General features: G+C 34.1%; 1 protein-coding gene across 6 annotated transcripts in view; it reads right to left on the reverse strand.

The window, feature by feature from the left end:
• Positions 1-14,501, reverse strand: part of ARHGAP32 (Rho GTPase activating protein 32) — a 311,991-nt gene that overhangs the window by 91,715 nt on the left and 205,775 nt on the right. For all 6 annotated transcript variants that reach the window (XM_073903977.1, XM_073903975.1, XM_073903974.1 and 3 more), the window contains 4 exons: positions 6,244-6,381; positions 4,119-4,211; positions 3,127-3,249; positions 1,498-1,575 (listed from right to left, as the gene is read on the reverse strand). In XM_073903977.1, coding sequence (XP_073760078.1) covers positions 1,498-1,575; positions 3,127-3,249; positions 4,119-4,211; positions 6,244-6,381 — 432 coding nt within the window. The remainder of the gene's footprint in view (positions 1-1,497; positions 1,576-3,126; positions 3,250-4,118; positions 4,212-6,243; positions 6,382-14,501) is intronic.

Consider the following 14,501-nt stretch of genomic DNA (forward strand, 5'->3'; position numbering starts at 1 on the left):
TGTCACATGAAAGAAGGGAAAACCTACTACCATTTTTACAATAATAGAAGGAAAATCTGAGAAGAACTAGAGAGATTCTAAATGGAACTCTCCAATTAAGAAGAAACTAAAGTACAAAGAAAGCAAATGATTTGTCTAAGATTATAAGAAAGGTAGCAATATCAAGAAAAAATTTAACTGCCATCTTAAAGCCAAATTTATTTTTTTGTCATCTTTTAGACCCTACAGTTTATGAACATGGAGAATTAACCCCTTAATAGGAAAAAAGATAACACTACTTTTCTATTTAGTTTTATATTTAATCAAATGCACCAATTATGCATAGCAATTAAGAAATCAGAGCACAGATAAAAGACCCCAATTATACAAACAAGACAATTTGTGGTATAATATGGATATGATTTTTCTGGTCATCAAATTAAATTGCTATAGATGCTTTTGTAATAGATAAAAGGATAGATAAAATTAAATTTGTAAAAAAAAGAATTATTTAAACTTAAAAATCAATATTTTTTGAGTGAAAAATATTATCAGACTTGTTCTATGTACTTTACACATTTTATCCTCACACATTTAATCTTTACCATAATCTTATGAAACAAAGAAGAGTCCCACAATCCCCTTTTTACAACTGAGGAAACTGAGGCACACAGGAGTAAAATTAACAAGCTCAAGATAACACAGCGTAATACCCAGGCAATCTGGCACCAAAGCCCATGCTCTTAACCACCATGCTATCCTGTTTCTAACGGTATGATTATTTTTTAATAAACTACATTTTATAAAAACCTACTAGTTTCTATTTAATATGCAAAGCTCAAGATAGTTATATAATACTTATTAATATTTCTAGCTATATAGCATGAACATTCTATTTATGTAGCATTTTAGGAACACTTTTATAAAAAGACCACAAAAAACTCACAGGTTATATACTAAAGACACAATTTGAAGGCATTTTCAGATGTCCTTCTATGGATGATTTTAACAGATTAAAAAAAAAAAACCTATAATCCTATGGAAATTGGTGTTAGTCGATCTAAAGAGGCCATTACCGGTTCTCAAATTATTTAGGCATATTTAAAAAAAGAAATGAGACTGCTTTAGATGCTGTTGTTGGTATGCAATTAACATTGTTTAAATTAACAGTTACAATACATTTTGATCAAACTGACTTAATTCTAGAGACTATAAAATATATGTGAATCATGATTCAAAACCAATATTAAAAGCAAGGCAGAGTTACAGGCTTGATAATCTAAAAGTGGTCATCAGGCCTGTGATTCTGCTCAAACTTGGTTATACCACCATCTAAAAAAGAAGATAAAACAACCACAAGAGTAAGTAGAAAAGGAAATCCAAGTCTAATATCATCTACATTTTTCTACCTCTGCTGACAAAGTCCATTGCCAGTACATGCTGTGAAGAGAAATATTACTGAAGAATAAACAAAAACTGTTTTTTGAACTTGTTCACACCTAATTCTTTGTTGCCTACCTGAAATCCATGCTTGCCTCTCCACCATGTGCTTAACACTTTTGGGGGCATGTCAATAACAGAAACAATATCTCCCACCTACAAGGAAAAATTTTAAGTGAAATTTTTTTAGTCAAATTTTAAACCAATTGTTATATCTAGAATTTAAATCTGAATTAGAACAAAAAGTTAAAGTACGATCCTTACTCTCTGGCTAATTGTTTCTGGAAAAACATAACACCTTTTTCTATAAAAAATTTAATAATCTTAACCATTTGTAAAGAAGAGGTCTAAAAAAAGTTAAGCAGCATAAAGACTGGGATGCAACTAACATATGTGCAGTAACTTCAGAAAGCCAAATTTATAGCATACGATTTTTGAATGCCAGGCATCATACCATCATCACCATTTCTGTTAAAATATTGTTACTGTTACTAAAAGTGATCAGATCCACTTACAAGGAGAAGTTTAAAATACTCATATTTAGAACAAGCACAAGTTTTATTAATACACATTTAGTGTGTGCTTGCCATGTGCTATGTACTATTTTGAGCACTTGATATATTTTATTTAGTCATATAACAAAGGCCTGCAATGTCTACAATTACTTGGTTATCCTTAGTAAATATCAAGTTTGATGACAACTTTTTTCAATAGATGGTACAATATAACATTTCCCCTAAATAGCTTACTTTCTTCACTCTAAAAGATGAACTAGTGAGTTTATACAAACTTTTACAAAATCATAAATATAAAAATCATAATAATAGTTTTTAATAATATATTTAATGGAAGTTACATTCTTCATTCAAAGTAAGTGATGATTTCTGAGATAAAACACAGTTAAGTACTTCAGAACTAATGTTACTATGGTATACATATTGCTTTAAGAATTTTTCTTTGTATGCTAACAACTGATTTTTCAGGCCATGAAAGAGTCATCTTCACAAAATCATATTTGCTAACAAACATGGCATCTTTCAAGACATGCATTCCTTTGTGTATGGAACCTAAAAATTTATATTGTTTTTTCTTAAACTGAATAACTGTTAGCAGTTTTTTGTTTCTCATCAGCCAAATTAAAGGAAGAAACTTAATTATCCTCCTTTCACATCTGATAGCAAGCAATGTTCATTTCATTTTTCATCTGTTCTTTAACTCAATCTTTGAACGACGAGAAGAAAGTATCATTGGGTATTGTTTTTAGGTACTAAAAACACAAAGACAAAAGACTGAGACCTGGCTCTAAAGAAGATCATGGAGATAAACAGGACAACAATTATGACTGAGCATAATAAGTGAAATGTCAGAGACAGGGGCGCCTGACTGGCTCAGTCGGTAAAATATGCAACTCTTGATTTTGAGGTCGTGGGTTCGAGCCCCACATTAGGTGTAGAGATTTCTTAAATATAAAATATTTTAAAAAAGAAAGAAACAAAAAAGAAATGTCAATCCAGGCTATTTGGGGATATGTATCTGCAAGGACTAGGGAGAAGATCAAGGATGACTTCCTAGAAGAAATGGGAGATACAAGCTGAATTTTCAAGGATGGATATGGTCATTAAATAAAAATAGATAGCAATCCAGGCTGAAAGATAACGGAGTACAGGAAAAAGGGCCTGAGCTAACACAGAGTCTTCAGTCATTTACCTCTAAAGTCAATTCATCAGGGGCCCGAGCAGTGTACCTCTTGATAACGTGGGCAGCGCCGACAGCAGGAGTGTTGATGGATGATTCCTCATGAACTAGAAGATGATTTCCCTTATTATCAATCTATAACAAAGAAAATGGACTATGAGATGGTTAAAGACATGGGACTTGCAAAAGTTCCTTTGACTGTCTATAAAAGATACTCAATTTGACTTAGAGAGGCCATAACCCACAGAATCTTAATAAAAAAACAAACACTATATATTGAGTACTTAACGTACACCTGTCATTGTGCTGTGCACAGAACATGATTTAATTTAATCCTCATAACTCTAAAAGATACTTAACATCATTATCATCATTTAAAGATGAAGATGTTAAAGCTAAAAGAGGTTATGTAATTTATGAAAAATTAAATAATTTGTCCACGATCACACAGCCAATAATGGAAAAGCCAGTATCTCCGTACAAGTTGGCCTGGCTCAAAGTTCCATATTCTTTCTATTTTCCATCCTGTCTTCCCAATTTTCACTGGGAGGAGAAAATAATATAATTTTACATATGCAAATTAAGGAGAAATACCGACCATATTTTCTGGATACTATAATAGTTAATACTTAATCTTAAATTGGACTCTTTAAAAGATGAATTGTCTCTTGTTCATAAATAATTGAAAAATATTTTCTATTACTAAGTCAACTAAATATATATATATGTATATATACACCTTTCTAAATGTACACATTAATACATTCAACGCCAAAATAAGAGGTGCCATTGCAATTCACAAGATATATTTAGATTAGTTTCCTGGATTCTCAAAGATAGATTTTAAATAAAAAATACTTAATGTATCACTTTATCCTTCCAAAGATAAGAATAAACTCCATTTCTTTGATTCCTGAAACTCATCAGCTATCAAAATTAAATTAATATTAAATTTCTTAAGTAGTTTAAAAATAAGTTTTGGTAAGAGGTGAATTAGATAATACCTCCATCCACGTAAGGGCAGGTCCACAATTGATCTTGTTGCCAGCAATAGCTGAAAGGCGGGACAGGTAAGCCATAAGCATCTGAGTGACAGACTAAAGAGAAAGAGGAGATTCAGTGGTAACTCAAACTCAAGATACAGCACTCTCTGTCCAAGTAACTGGTATAGACTGGTTGTTTCTGGGGCAAAAAATCTGCAGATTTTTAGGCATTTTAATAGCTACAGGGGATTCTTCACAGAGGCTCGAGAGTTTCATGAAGTGAAACCACAGGCACTTACATAGAAATCCCCTGTCTTGTGAAGAACTTTACTATCTCATCATCAGGGGTCATACTATTTTATAGCTTCTAACCTTATTGCTGTCTCTATTTTTATACTGAAAATATAAAAAAGATAATTACAGCAGAGACATATTTGGCTTTTCTGCCCAGCTTCCCCCTGGCTACCTTCAAATTCTCAGAGACCTGCTATAATCTTCCATGCATGCAGCTGTGACAGGACAGCCATGTTCGTGTGTGACTGCATACCAGGGGTCCATGGATTGGTCCAGAAATGTGACTGAACATTAGCTGGCCTAACAGGAGTTACTGCAGGAATTAGTAAATTATGATACAAAATTTCAACTCATTCTGTCAGCTGTCTTAAAAAAAGAGATTAAAAACCTGGGACCTATTCATAGTGGCCATGTCCTAAAACAGCCTGAGAAAGAAAAATGTGACAAATAGGTGGAGACGGGAAACGGAGATGGATTTCTAGGTTTCCTATGACACAAAAGAATCTGTGGTTTTAAGATGTTCCTGAGACCGTGCTGTTGTATCAGTTCTTACATGACTAAGGAGGTCTCTACTTTGTCCTACCTACTTAATTGCCTTGGAATTAATTAGAGATTTGAAATGGCTTCCCCTCAGGACTTGAAAAGTATCTGCACTCTTTTCAAACATCCATTGCGGATGCTGAGGAGTCTAATGTCAATATGATTCTTGTTCTTTTAAGAAAGTATGTGTTTTGCTCCCTGAAAGCTTTTTGGGTTTTCTCGCTGTGCTGGCATTTTGAAATTTCACTATGGTGTTTTGAGAAGCATGTCTTTTCTGTCATCAGACTTAGTACTTACTGGGCCCATCTGATCTGAAACATGCCTTTCCTTAGTTTTAGGGAATTTCTTATATTAAATTTTAGTTTCTTCCATGTACTGTATCCTTCTAGAACTTCTAGAAGAGGGAAGTAGGTACTTCAGTATCCTTTCTCTGTGATTCCCAAATGTTCTCCCACAACTTTTCATCCTTCTCTCCTTTCTGAGGCTATATTTTTATAAAATTTGCTCTCCCAGCTCACTAACGCTCTCTTCATCTGTGTCCATTTTGCACACAGTCCAACTATTGAGGTTTGGTATGACTAAAATTAATTTAAGTAAGTACATGTTCATTTCTAAGATCTCTAATTCTTTTATTTTTATAAAACTCTGCTCTCATTCCATGATAGATTGCCTCACTTTCTCTGAGGATAGTAATCATGCTTCTGAAAGCCTTGTTTGCTCTTTTCAGTTATTTTATTTATTCAGCTTTTACGATCAAGATTTCTAACTTATCCGTCTTCTTCAATCCTCTTGTACACATTTTTTATGCTGTATTTGCTCGCCCCATAAATCTTACCCCATCTACTCTCAAAGATTCCTCACAATTTTGATGGTTGTTATTTTCTGATATTATAAAGAATCTCTTCCCATTTACATTTTTTTTTAAATCTTTTCTATTTTTACTAGAAATTTGGCAGGAGTGAGGGTAAGGGTACAGACATGGCATGTCATCATAAACTATGCCTTTCTCTAATTATCAGTGAGGTCAACATTTTTCCATATTTTTGCTTCCATATTTTATGTTCTCTTTGAAGAACGGTCTGCTCATATATATAGCGTGTTTATATATTATGAATTTTTTTATAAAATTACACTCCAAACCTACTTTAATTCTAAACATTCTACATAGTATTACTAATTTTTCAGTTATGAAATAATTAATAATCCCAGGAATCATCCTGAGTGTTCAACTTAAGCTTTTATTTAGTACACAGACAAAATTTTCTGCTAATTTATATATAGTGATTACTGCTGCAAAGTACTAAATGCTTACCTCTGGACTGTCCTTCAGGGCATCAGAACGGGGAAGCTCTGAGAGTTGGGAGAATCGTCGGTCATAAATACATAAATGAAGATGTTTATCAAGTACCCGAAAATCTTCATAACTTCTTTTAACAATCCAACTTTTGCCCTATGGGTAAGAAAAAAAGACGCTTATAATTTGTCCATTCACAGAGCATATTTATTACATTCTACCTTCTAATTTTCTCTTGGCTCTATTACTTCCTATAACCCAAGCTTTAGTAGGGATGAACATCCTTTCTTACCTGGAATACTGCTAATGCTCCTTACACCTTTGATATCCCCTGCTCCCCTCACCACCAGTACAAAATACAAAACTGATCAGGTCACACTATCAGAAATCCTTCAAAAACCTCCATGGTCAGCACTGATGAGCAGATCCCAACTGCACACCATTTAGTTTTGCAATTTAACCTAATTTTATACAGACGCTTTCATCTCATAAAAGATCTGGAAGGACTGCAGGAAAAAGCCTTCAGAGCAACCATCTCAGAACTGAAGAAACGCTTTTAGTGTAGCTCTTCTCCATCTGCCCCAGCCAAATGGGGCAGAAACAGAAGGCATCACTTCCTAGTAGAGAGATGTACTGAATTCTAAACACAGGTATGTTAAAACTAACATGATAAACTTGTATTGCCCTACTCTGGACTATAATTCTTTATTACATAGGTGGAGAACAATACCAACTCCTTGTCTGAGAGGGTTTTTAGAATGATATAAGACAATATATGTGGCAGCAGAGACTTTTAAAGAACAGTGTCCTGGTCACTATTCTAAGAAATACTAGTTCTATGAGGCTGAAATGGGATCCAGTTAATTCTGATGATCAGCCTGAATTGGGAATCACTGATCCACAGGATAAAGTCCAAACATATTTGCACATATCATGGCTTTCATCATCTGAGCTCTGTCTAAATTTATATGCTGATCTCAGTCATTACTCCTCCATGCCCTTTCTTTGCTTCCAGTTATGCTCAATTATTTGCATTTATTCAGTTCATGAGATGTTTGTTCCCTTTCTTGCCTCCCCGATCATTAAGTGCTGTTTCTTCTGATATGGAAAGTCATTCTTTTACTCTTTGCTGAAGTAAGCTCCTCTGTTTTCTCAGTTCTTCCACTGCCTTTTAACCCAAAGATTTCCTAAATACCCACAGGCGGTTCAATACTTATTCTTTTGGATGACAAAAATTAAAAAATGAAAATAAACAAAAGCAGAAAAATAAAAGAAAAACAGCATATAGTTGCAATTATTTTCTCTTTCATACACACATTTTTAAAATTATGGAACACTTCAAATATCAGAAAAGTACACAAAATAATTTATCACATACTTATGTCACTATCACAGAGATTAAACAGATGTTGACTTTTTTGTTTCAAAGCTCTGGATGTTTTTTAAAAGAACCAATTATTATAGATAAAAAGTCCATTCTTTTGTGTTCCTCTTCTAAAGGTGAGGACAGGAGTTGATATGCATTGTTATCATGCATAGATGCATTTTATACCTTTACTATACATGCAGGTATACAGTGCATTGTCCAAAACAAGTAACAAGATTTTATTTCCTTCTCTATGGATCTAATCACAAATTAATTCACTCAAAATCTCAGATAGGTATGTGAGAGAATAGAAATTAAAATACATATCAAATAAAAATAATTTAAATTATCATCTGGACAAAAAGGCTTTACGGCCACGATCCATAGTATTTTAAATTTATCCACTCCATCTTCTGATTTGGGTTTGGCCTAAAGTGCTTTTCAAAAAAATGTACATGGGGGCGCCTAGGTGGCTCAGTCGTTAAGCGTCTGTCTTCGGCTCAGGTCATGATCCCAGGGTCCTGGGATCGAGCCCCGCATTACATTCCTCCCTGCTCCACAGGAAACCTGCTTCTCCCTCTCCCACTCCCCCTGCTTGTGTTTCCTCTCACGCTGTCTCTCTCTCTGTCAAATAAGTAAAATCTAAAAAAATAAAACACCATTTAAAAAATAAATAAATAAATGTATATGAATAGGTACAGCACTGCAAAGTCTAATTTGACCAAGTAATTACCACACCAAGCTATTTACCTTATTTACATTACCTGCACAGATTCTAAAAATACACAGATTTACCTCTTGAAATAAAGAAACAGCTAAGAAATTGACATTAGGATCAGAATGTCCCCATTGTGAATCCTGGCTGTTTAAGAATTTAATTAAGTAAATTAATGTAAAGTGATTGGTAGAGTACCAGGTAACAGAAATGGCTCAGTACATGCTGGTTATTTCTATTCTTTATTGATTTAGAGAACTTGTTCTGAGCCAAACATACTAAAATTAGTAACAGTAAACAAATTAACCTGACTAAACATTAGTTTAGTAAACAAAACTCCATGGTATTTAGCAGAACAAATGACTGGTCACCAAAAGCTAAGAAACTCAAAAGAAACAAGAACACTATTATTGGGGCTCCTGGGTGGCTCAGATGGTTGGGCGTCTGCCTTCGGCTCAGGTCCTGATCCCGGGGTCCTGGGATCGAGCCCCACATTGGGCTCCTGGCTCGGCAGGAAGCCTGCTTTTCCCTCTCCCTCTGCCTCTCCCCCTGCTCATGCTCTCTCTCTCTCTCTATCTCTGTGTCTCAAATGAATAAATAAAATCTTTAAAAAAAAAAGAAAAAAAACAGAACACAATTATTGATTACTTTTAAGTACGTCAGGGTTTCAACTAGGGAAGGTAACATATCTTTAGAGGTCACAGGTTATTTTCCCATATGGCTGAATTACCACTTTTGTTTTAGAAAGTAACTCTTAAATTTAATATCATTATTTTATTTTATTTTAGTATCAGTATTTAAAAATAATTCATATATCTTGGTGACATTTTATTTTTGTTTTGTTTTCCTGTTTTCTTTCAGAAGAAAATGTAACATCAGCATTTTAAGTCACTAGTACAAAGGTGAAGCAATGAATCAGGATCAACTCTAAACGTGTATAATCATTCCACTATATTGGAGGTAAGGAGTGAAATAACTTGACAACCTGGTACATTCACATTTATTACTCTTGTTGAGCCAAAAGACTAAGCAAAATGGTCAATATAAGAGAAAATGTAGTACTGCATTTTGCTGGTACCCAGTGCTTTTAGAACAGAAATTGGCTCTGCTTTTAATCATTTTTCATTAAGCATTCTTTAATAAATGACGAATATTCTGAAATGATTGTAAGACATTAGGGACTAACTGCTTGTGTCTCCCCAAAACTCCTATGTAGAAACCCAACCCTCCGATATGATGGCTTTAAGAAGTGGAGCCTTTGGGAAATAATTAGGATAAGATGAGGTTAGGAGGGTAGAGCCCTCATGAATGGGATTAGTACCCTTAGAGGAGTCATAAAAGAGCTCGCTTCTCCTTCTCTACTCTGCCATATGAGATTATAAGAAATCATCTGTTTGCAATCTGAAAAATGGCTCTCACCAGAACTTTGCCATTCTGACCTCCTGATCTCTGACTTCCAGCTTCCAGAACTGTGAGAAATAAACTTCTATTGTTTATAAGGTACCCAGTCTACGGTACTTTGTGAAGGCACCCCAAACTAAGACATAAGGTAACATTTGGTACCTGGAATATCACTTTTTCCTTGGCATACAAAACAGATTTCTAGACCTATAAGATTGTGAAACACAGAGGGAAGAGAGAAGGGAGAAAAGAATGAGAAGCGTGGTAATCAGTAAAGTAGGATATAAATGCAGACTACTGTGGGCTACTTGCTAGGATGTGACCTTAGGTAACTCTTCTAAATCTCAGTTTATGCATCTGTAAAATCAGAAAGTTAACGGTACCTGGGGTTGTTGGAAGATTAAATGAAATAACACATATCACACTGCCTGCCAATCATTCATTAAACACTGGTTATCTCTACTGATATTTTTCTCACTGGTATAGCTGGCTGTCACAAAAATACCTTCTGAATGCTACGTTAGTCACATACTTGTCATATAACAGGCAAATATTAGTTTGGCTGAAACCGTTAACATGCACTGACACTAGAACGATACCTTCACAAGACTAATTTTGGAAAAGCTGTTGAAACGTGCAAACTGACAGACTTGGAAAGTTCCCAGATTACAGTACAATAATCGAAAACTAGATTGTAATAACACATCTGTATTTAAGTCTATGTTCCAATGTCTTACACTTCTTTAGAATAAATTCCTTAAAAATGTGACATCAGACAAACCTAAGTGCAAGGATATATTGGATTTCTCTATGCTATTTTGCAAATTTTCTGTAAGACTAAACTTATTTTTAAATAAAAATAAAATACACACACGCAATTTCTAAAAATGGGAAGGTTGTACCAATTTTTACTGTTTGTGCCTATTTTGCTGCATCTTCCCTAATACTGAAAATATCATTTAAATTTTCCAATAGGTGAAATATCTTTCATTCTTTTAAGAATTATCTATTCATATCTTTGCCAATCTTTCTACTAAAATATGTTGTATACTGCTACATAGCATTTAGCAAACTTAACAAAACCTATTATAGTGCATGTCTAGCAAAAGTATTTGATGTAACTATTAGCCCTTTGAGAGCTGTAACACATTTATTCAAATAGTTTCTTAGTCAAGAAATTTCCTTGAATGCATTCTGAAGTGATATATTAAATGGCTTATTACACTAAGATATTAATTTTTTTGCTTAAAAGAAATAAAAAAGAAGTTGGAAGGCCTTTCTTACTTAGGACTTCTTCCTATATAAGTATTCAAAATATATTTTTAAAAGAGGCATTAAAATACATTGTACTATGCTTTACATTTGTTCTGCAAGTTCAACTTTTTAGTTCCTCTGGCTCTGTCTTATCAAGTACCACATAAAAGTAAGAAGCCCAGTGAAAACACATTGTGATTCAGTCACATTTCAGAAATGATCTTGTCTGTCAGGTTAAAAGTAATAATCAGACTTTTTTCCAGTATATAAGGAGCTTAGAGGTTGCCACTCTGTCCTAACAAGTAACAAACTGAAAAATCAGTAACTCTTCATAGATCCATGAGAGAAATGAGGTCACAGGGCAAACTGCTTTCCCCAGAATTGGAGATACCTAGAAGTCTAGAAAAGAAGAAAGAGCTAAACTCAATTATATACAATTCTATCTTAAAAAAAGAGAAAATTAGAACGAAGTAAGCAGAAGAAATAAAAATTATAGTAGAAAGCAATGAACTTTAAAACAGGAAATCAATAGAGAAAATTAACAAAACCAAAAGCTGATTCTTTGGTAAGATCAATAAAATCAATAAACCCCTAGGCAGGCTAAGTAAAACAAAAAGAAGAGAAAACACAAATTACTAATATCAGAAATGAAAAAGAGAACATCACAACAGATCATATGAACATTAAAAGGATAATAAATACTATAAATAACTCTATGCTCACATATTTGATAACCTAGATGAAATTGACCCAGGTCCTCAAAGGACACAATCTGCCAAAACTCACACAAAAAGAAATGGATAATCTGAATAAGGCCTATATCTATTTAAAATATTGAATCACTAATTAATAAACTTCCAAAAGAGAAAGCAGCAAGCCAAAATTGGTTCACAATATTTGAATTATACCAAATACTTAAGAAAGAAATTATACCAATTCTCTATAATCTCTTTCAGAAGATTGAAACAGAGGGAATACTTCCCAATTCATTCTATGAGGCTAGAATTAACCTATTACCAAAACAAAACAAAGACATTACAAAAAAGGAAAACTACAGAACAATATCTCTCAAGAATACTGATGAAAAAATCAACATTATTAGCTAATCAAATCCAACAACATGGAAAATAATTATATACCACAATCAAGTAGAATCTATCCCAGGCATGCATGCAAAGCTGGTTCAACATTCAAACTTAGTTAATGAAATTAATCACATCAATAAGCTAAAGAAGTAAAATCACATGATCACATTGACAGATGTCCAAAAAGCATTTGCCAACATCCAACACTCATTCATGATAAAAATTCTCAGTAAACTAAGATTAGTGGGATATTTCCTCAACTTGATAAAGAATGTCTATAAAACTACAGCGAGTATCATATGCAATAGTGAGAAACTTGAAGCTTTCCAAATAAGATCAGGAACAAGGATGTCCCCTCTGTCCACTGCTTTTCTTCTTTTTTTAAAGATTTTATTTATTTATTTGACAGAGAGACACACAGCGAGACAGGGAACACAAGCAGGGGGAATGGGAGAGGGAGAAGCAGGCTTCCCGCTAAGGAGGGAGCCTGATACAGGGCTCAATCCCAGGACCCTAGGATCATGACCTGAGCCGAAGGCAGACACTTAACGACTGAGCCACCCAGGCGCCCCTCCCCACTGCTTTTCAACACTGTACTGGAATTTATAGCTAATGCATTAAGGTAAGAAAAGGAAATAAAAGATATACAAATGGGGAAGGAAGAAATTAAACAGCCTTTGTACACAGATGACATGATCATCTAGGTATACATTACAAAAGAATTATCTAAAATCCTTCTGGAACTATTAAGTGATTATACCAAAATAGCAGAATACAAAGTTAATATACAAAAGTCAACTGCTTTCCTAGGCACCAACAATGAATAAGTTCAATTTGAAATTAAAAACACAATAGCATTTATATCAGCAACCTCCCAAAAAAGAAGTAATTAAGTATAAGTCTTAAAAACTATGTATAAGATCTATATGAGGAAAACTACAAGACTCTGGTAGAAGTAAACAAAGGACTAAAAAATTTGAGCGATATACCATGTTCAGGGATAGGAAAAGTCAATATTGTCAAGATGTCGATTCTTCCCAACTTGATCTAGATTCACAGTGCTATGCCAATCAAAACCAAAGCAAGTTATTTTTGTCATTATCAACAAACGGTTTCTAAAGTTTATACAGAGAGGCAAAAGACCCAGAATAGCTAACACAACATTGACAAAGAACAAAGTTGGAAGAATGACACTGACTTAAAGACTTATCATAATAAGTTATCTACACTATCTACAATATTATCTACAATAATCAAAATGGTGTGGTTCTGGCAAAAAAAAAAAAAAACAACAAATACACCAATGTAACAGAATAGAGAGCCCAGAAATAGACTTACCTAAATATTGTCAACCAATCTTTAACAAAAGAGAAAAGGCAACACAATGGATAAAAAGATAGCTTTTTCAAAAAATAGTATTGGAAAAACTGGCAAAATCCATGGGCAAAAATATAAATCTATACATAGGCCTTACAGCTTTCACAAAATCACTCAAAATGGACCACAGGTCTTAATGTAAAATGCAAAATGATAAAACTCAGAAAATGACATAGGAGAAAACAGAGATGATCTTGGGTTTGATGATGGACTTTTTTAGATACAACACTAGAGGCACAATCCATGAAAGAAAGAATTGATGAGGGGCGCCTGGGTGGCTCAGTCTTAGCGTCTGTCTTCGGCTCAGGTCATGATCCCAGGGTTCTGGGATCAAGTCCCACATCGGGCTCCCTGCTCCACACGAAGCCTGCTTCTCCCTCTCCCACTCCCCCTGCTTGTGTTCCTGCTCTCACTCTCTCTCTTTCTGTGTCAAATAAATAAATAAAATCTTAAAAAAAGAGAGAGAGAGAATTGTTGAGCTGACCTACACTGAAATTAAAATTTTCTGCTGTGTCAAGACACTATCAAGAAAATGAAAAGACCAGTAATAGACTTGAGTGAAAGAACTGACAAAAGATGTATCTGATAAAGGACTATTATCCAAAATATATAAAGAACTCTTAAAAATCAATAATAAGGGGTGCCTGGGTGGCTCCATCTTTAAGCATCTGACTTCAGCTCAGGTCGTGATCCCAGGGTTCTGGGATTGAGCCCCGCGTCAGGTTCCCTGCTCAGCAGGAGACCTGCTTCTCCCTCTCCCACTCCCTCTGCTTGTGTTCCCTCTCTCACTGTGTCTCTGTCAAATAAATAAAAATAAAAAAATCTTTTAAAAAAATCAACAATAAGAAAACTGATTTAAAAATGGTCCAAAGACCTTAACAGACACCTCATCAAAAAGATATGCAAATGATAAATAAGTATATGAAAAGATATCATATGTTATCATATCATATGAAATGCAAACTAAAATGAGATACTACTACACACCTATTAGAATGACAAAAATCCAGAATTGGTAAAACCAAACGCTGACGAAGATGTGAAGCAACAGGAAATTTCTTTCATTGCTAGTAGGAAT

Source organism: Callorhinus ursinus, unplaced genomic scaffold (assembly GCF_003265705.2).
Source record: "Callorhinus ursinus isolate GAN/ISIS: 27379988/994484 unplaced genomic scaffold, GSC_fseal_2.0 scaffold19, whole genome shotgun sequence".
NCBI lineage: Eukaryota > Metazoa > Chordata > Mammalia > Carnivora > Otariidae > Callorhinus > Callorhinus ursinus.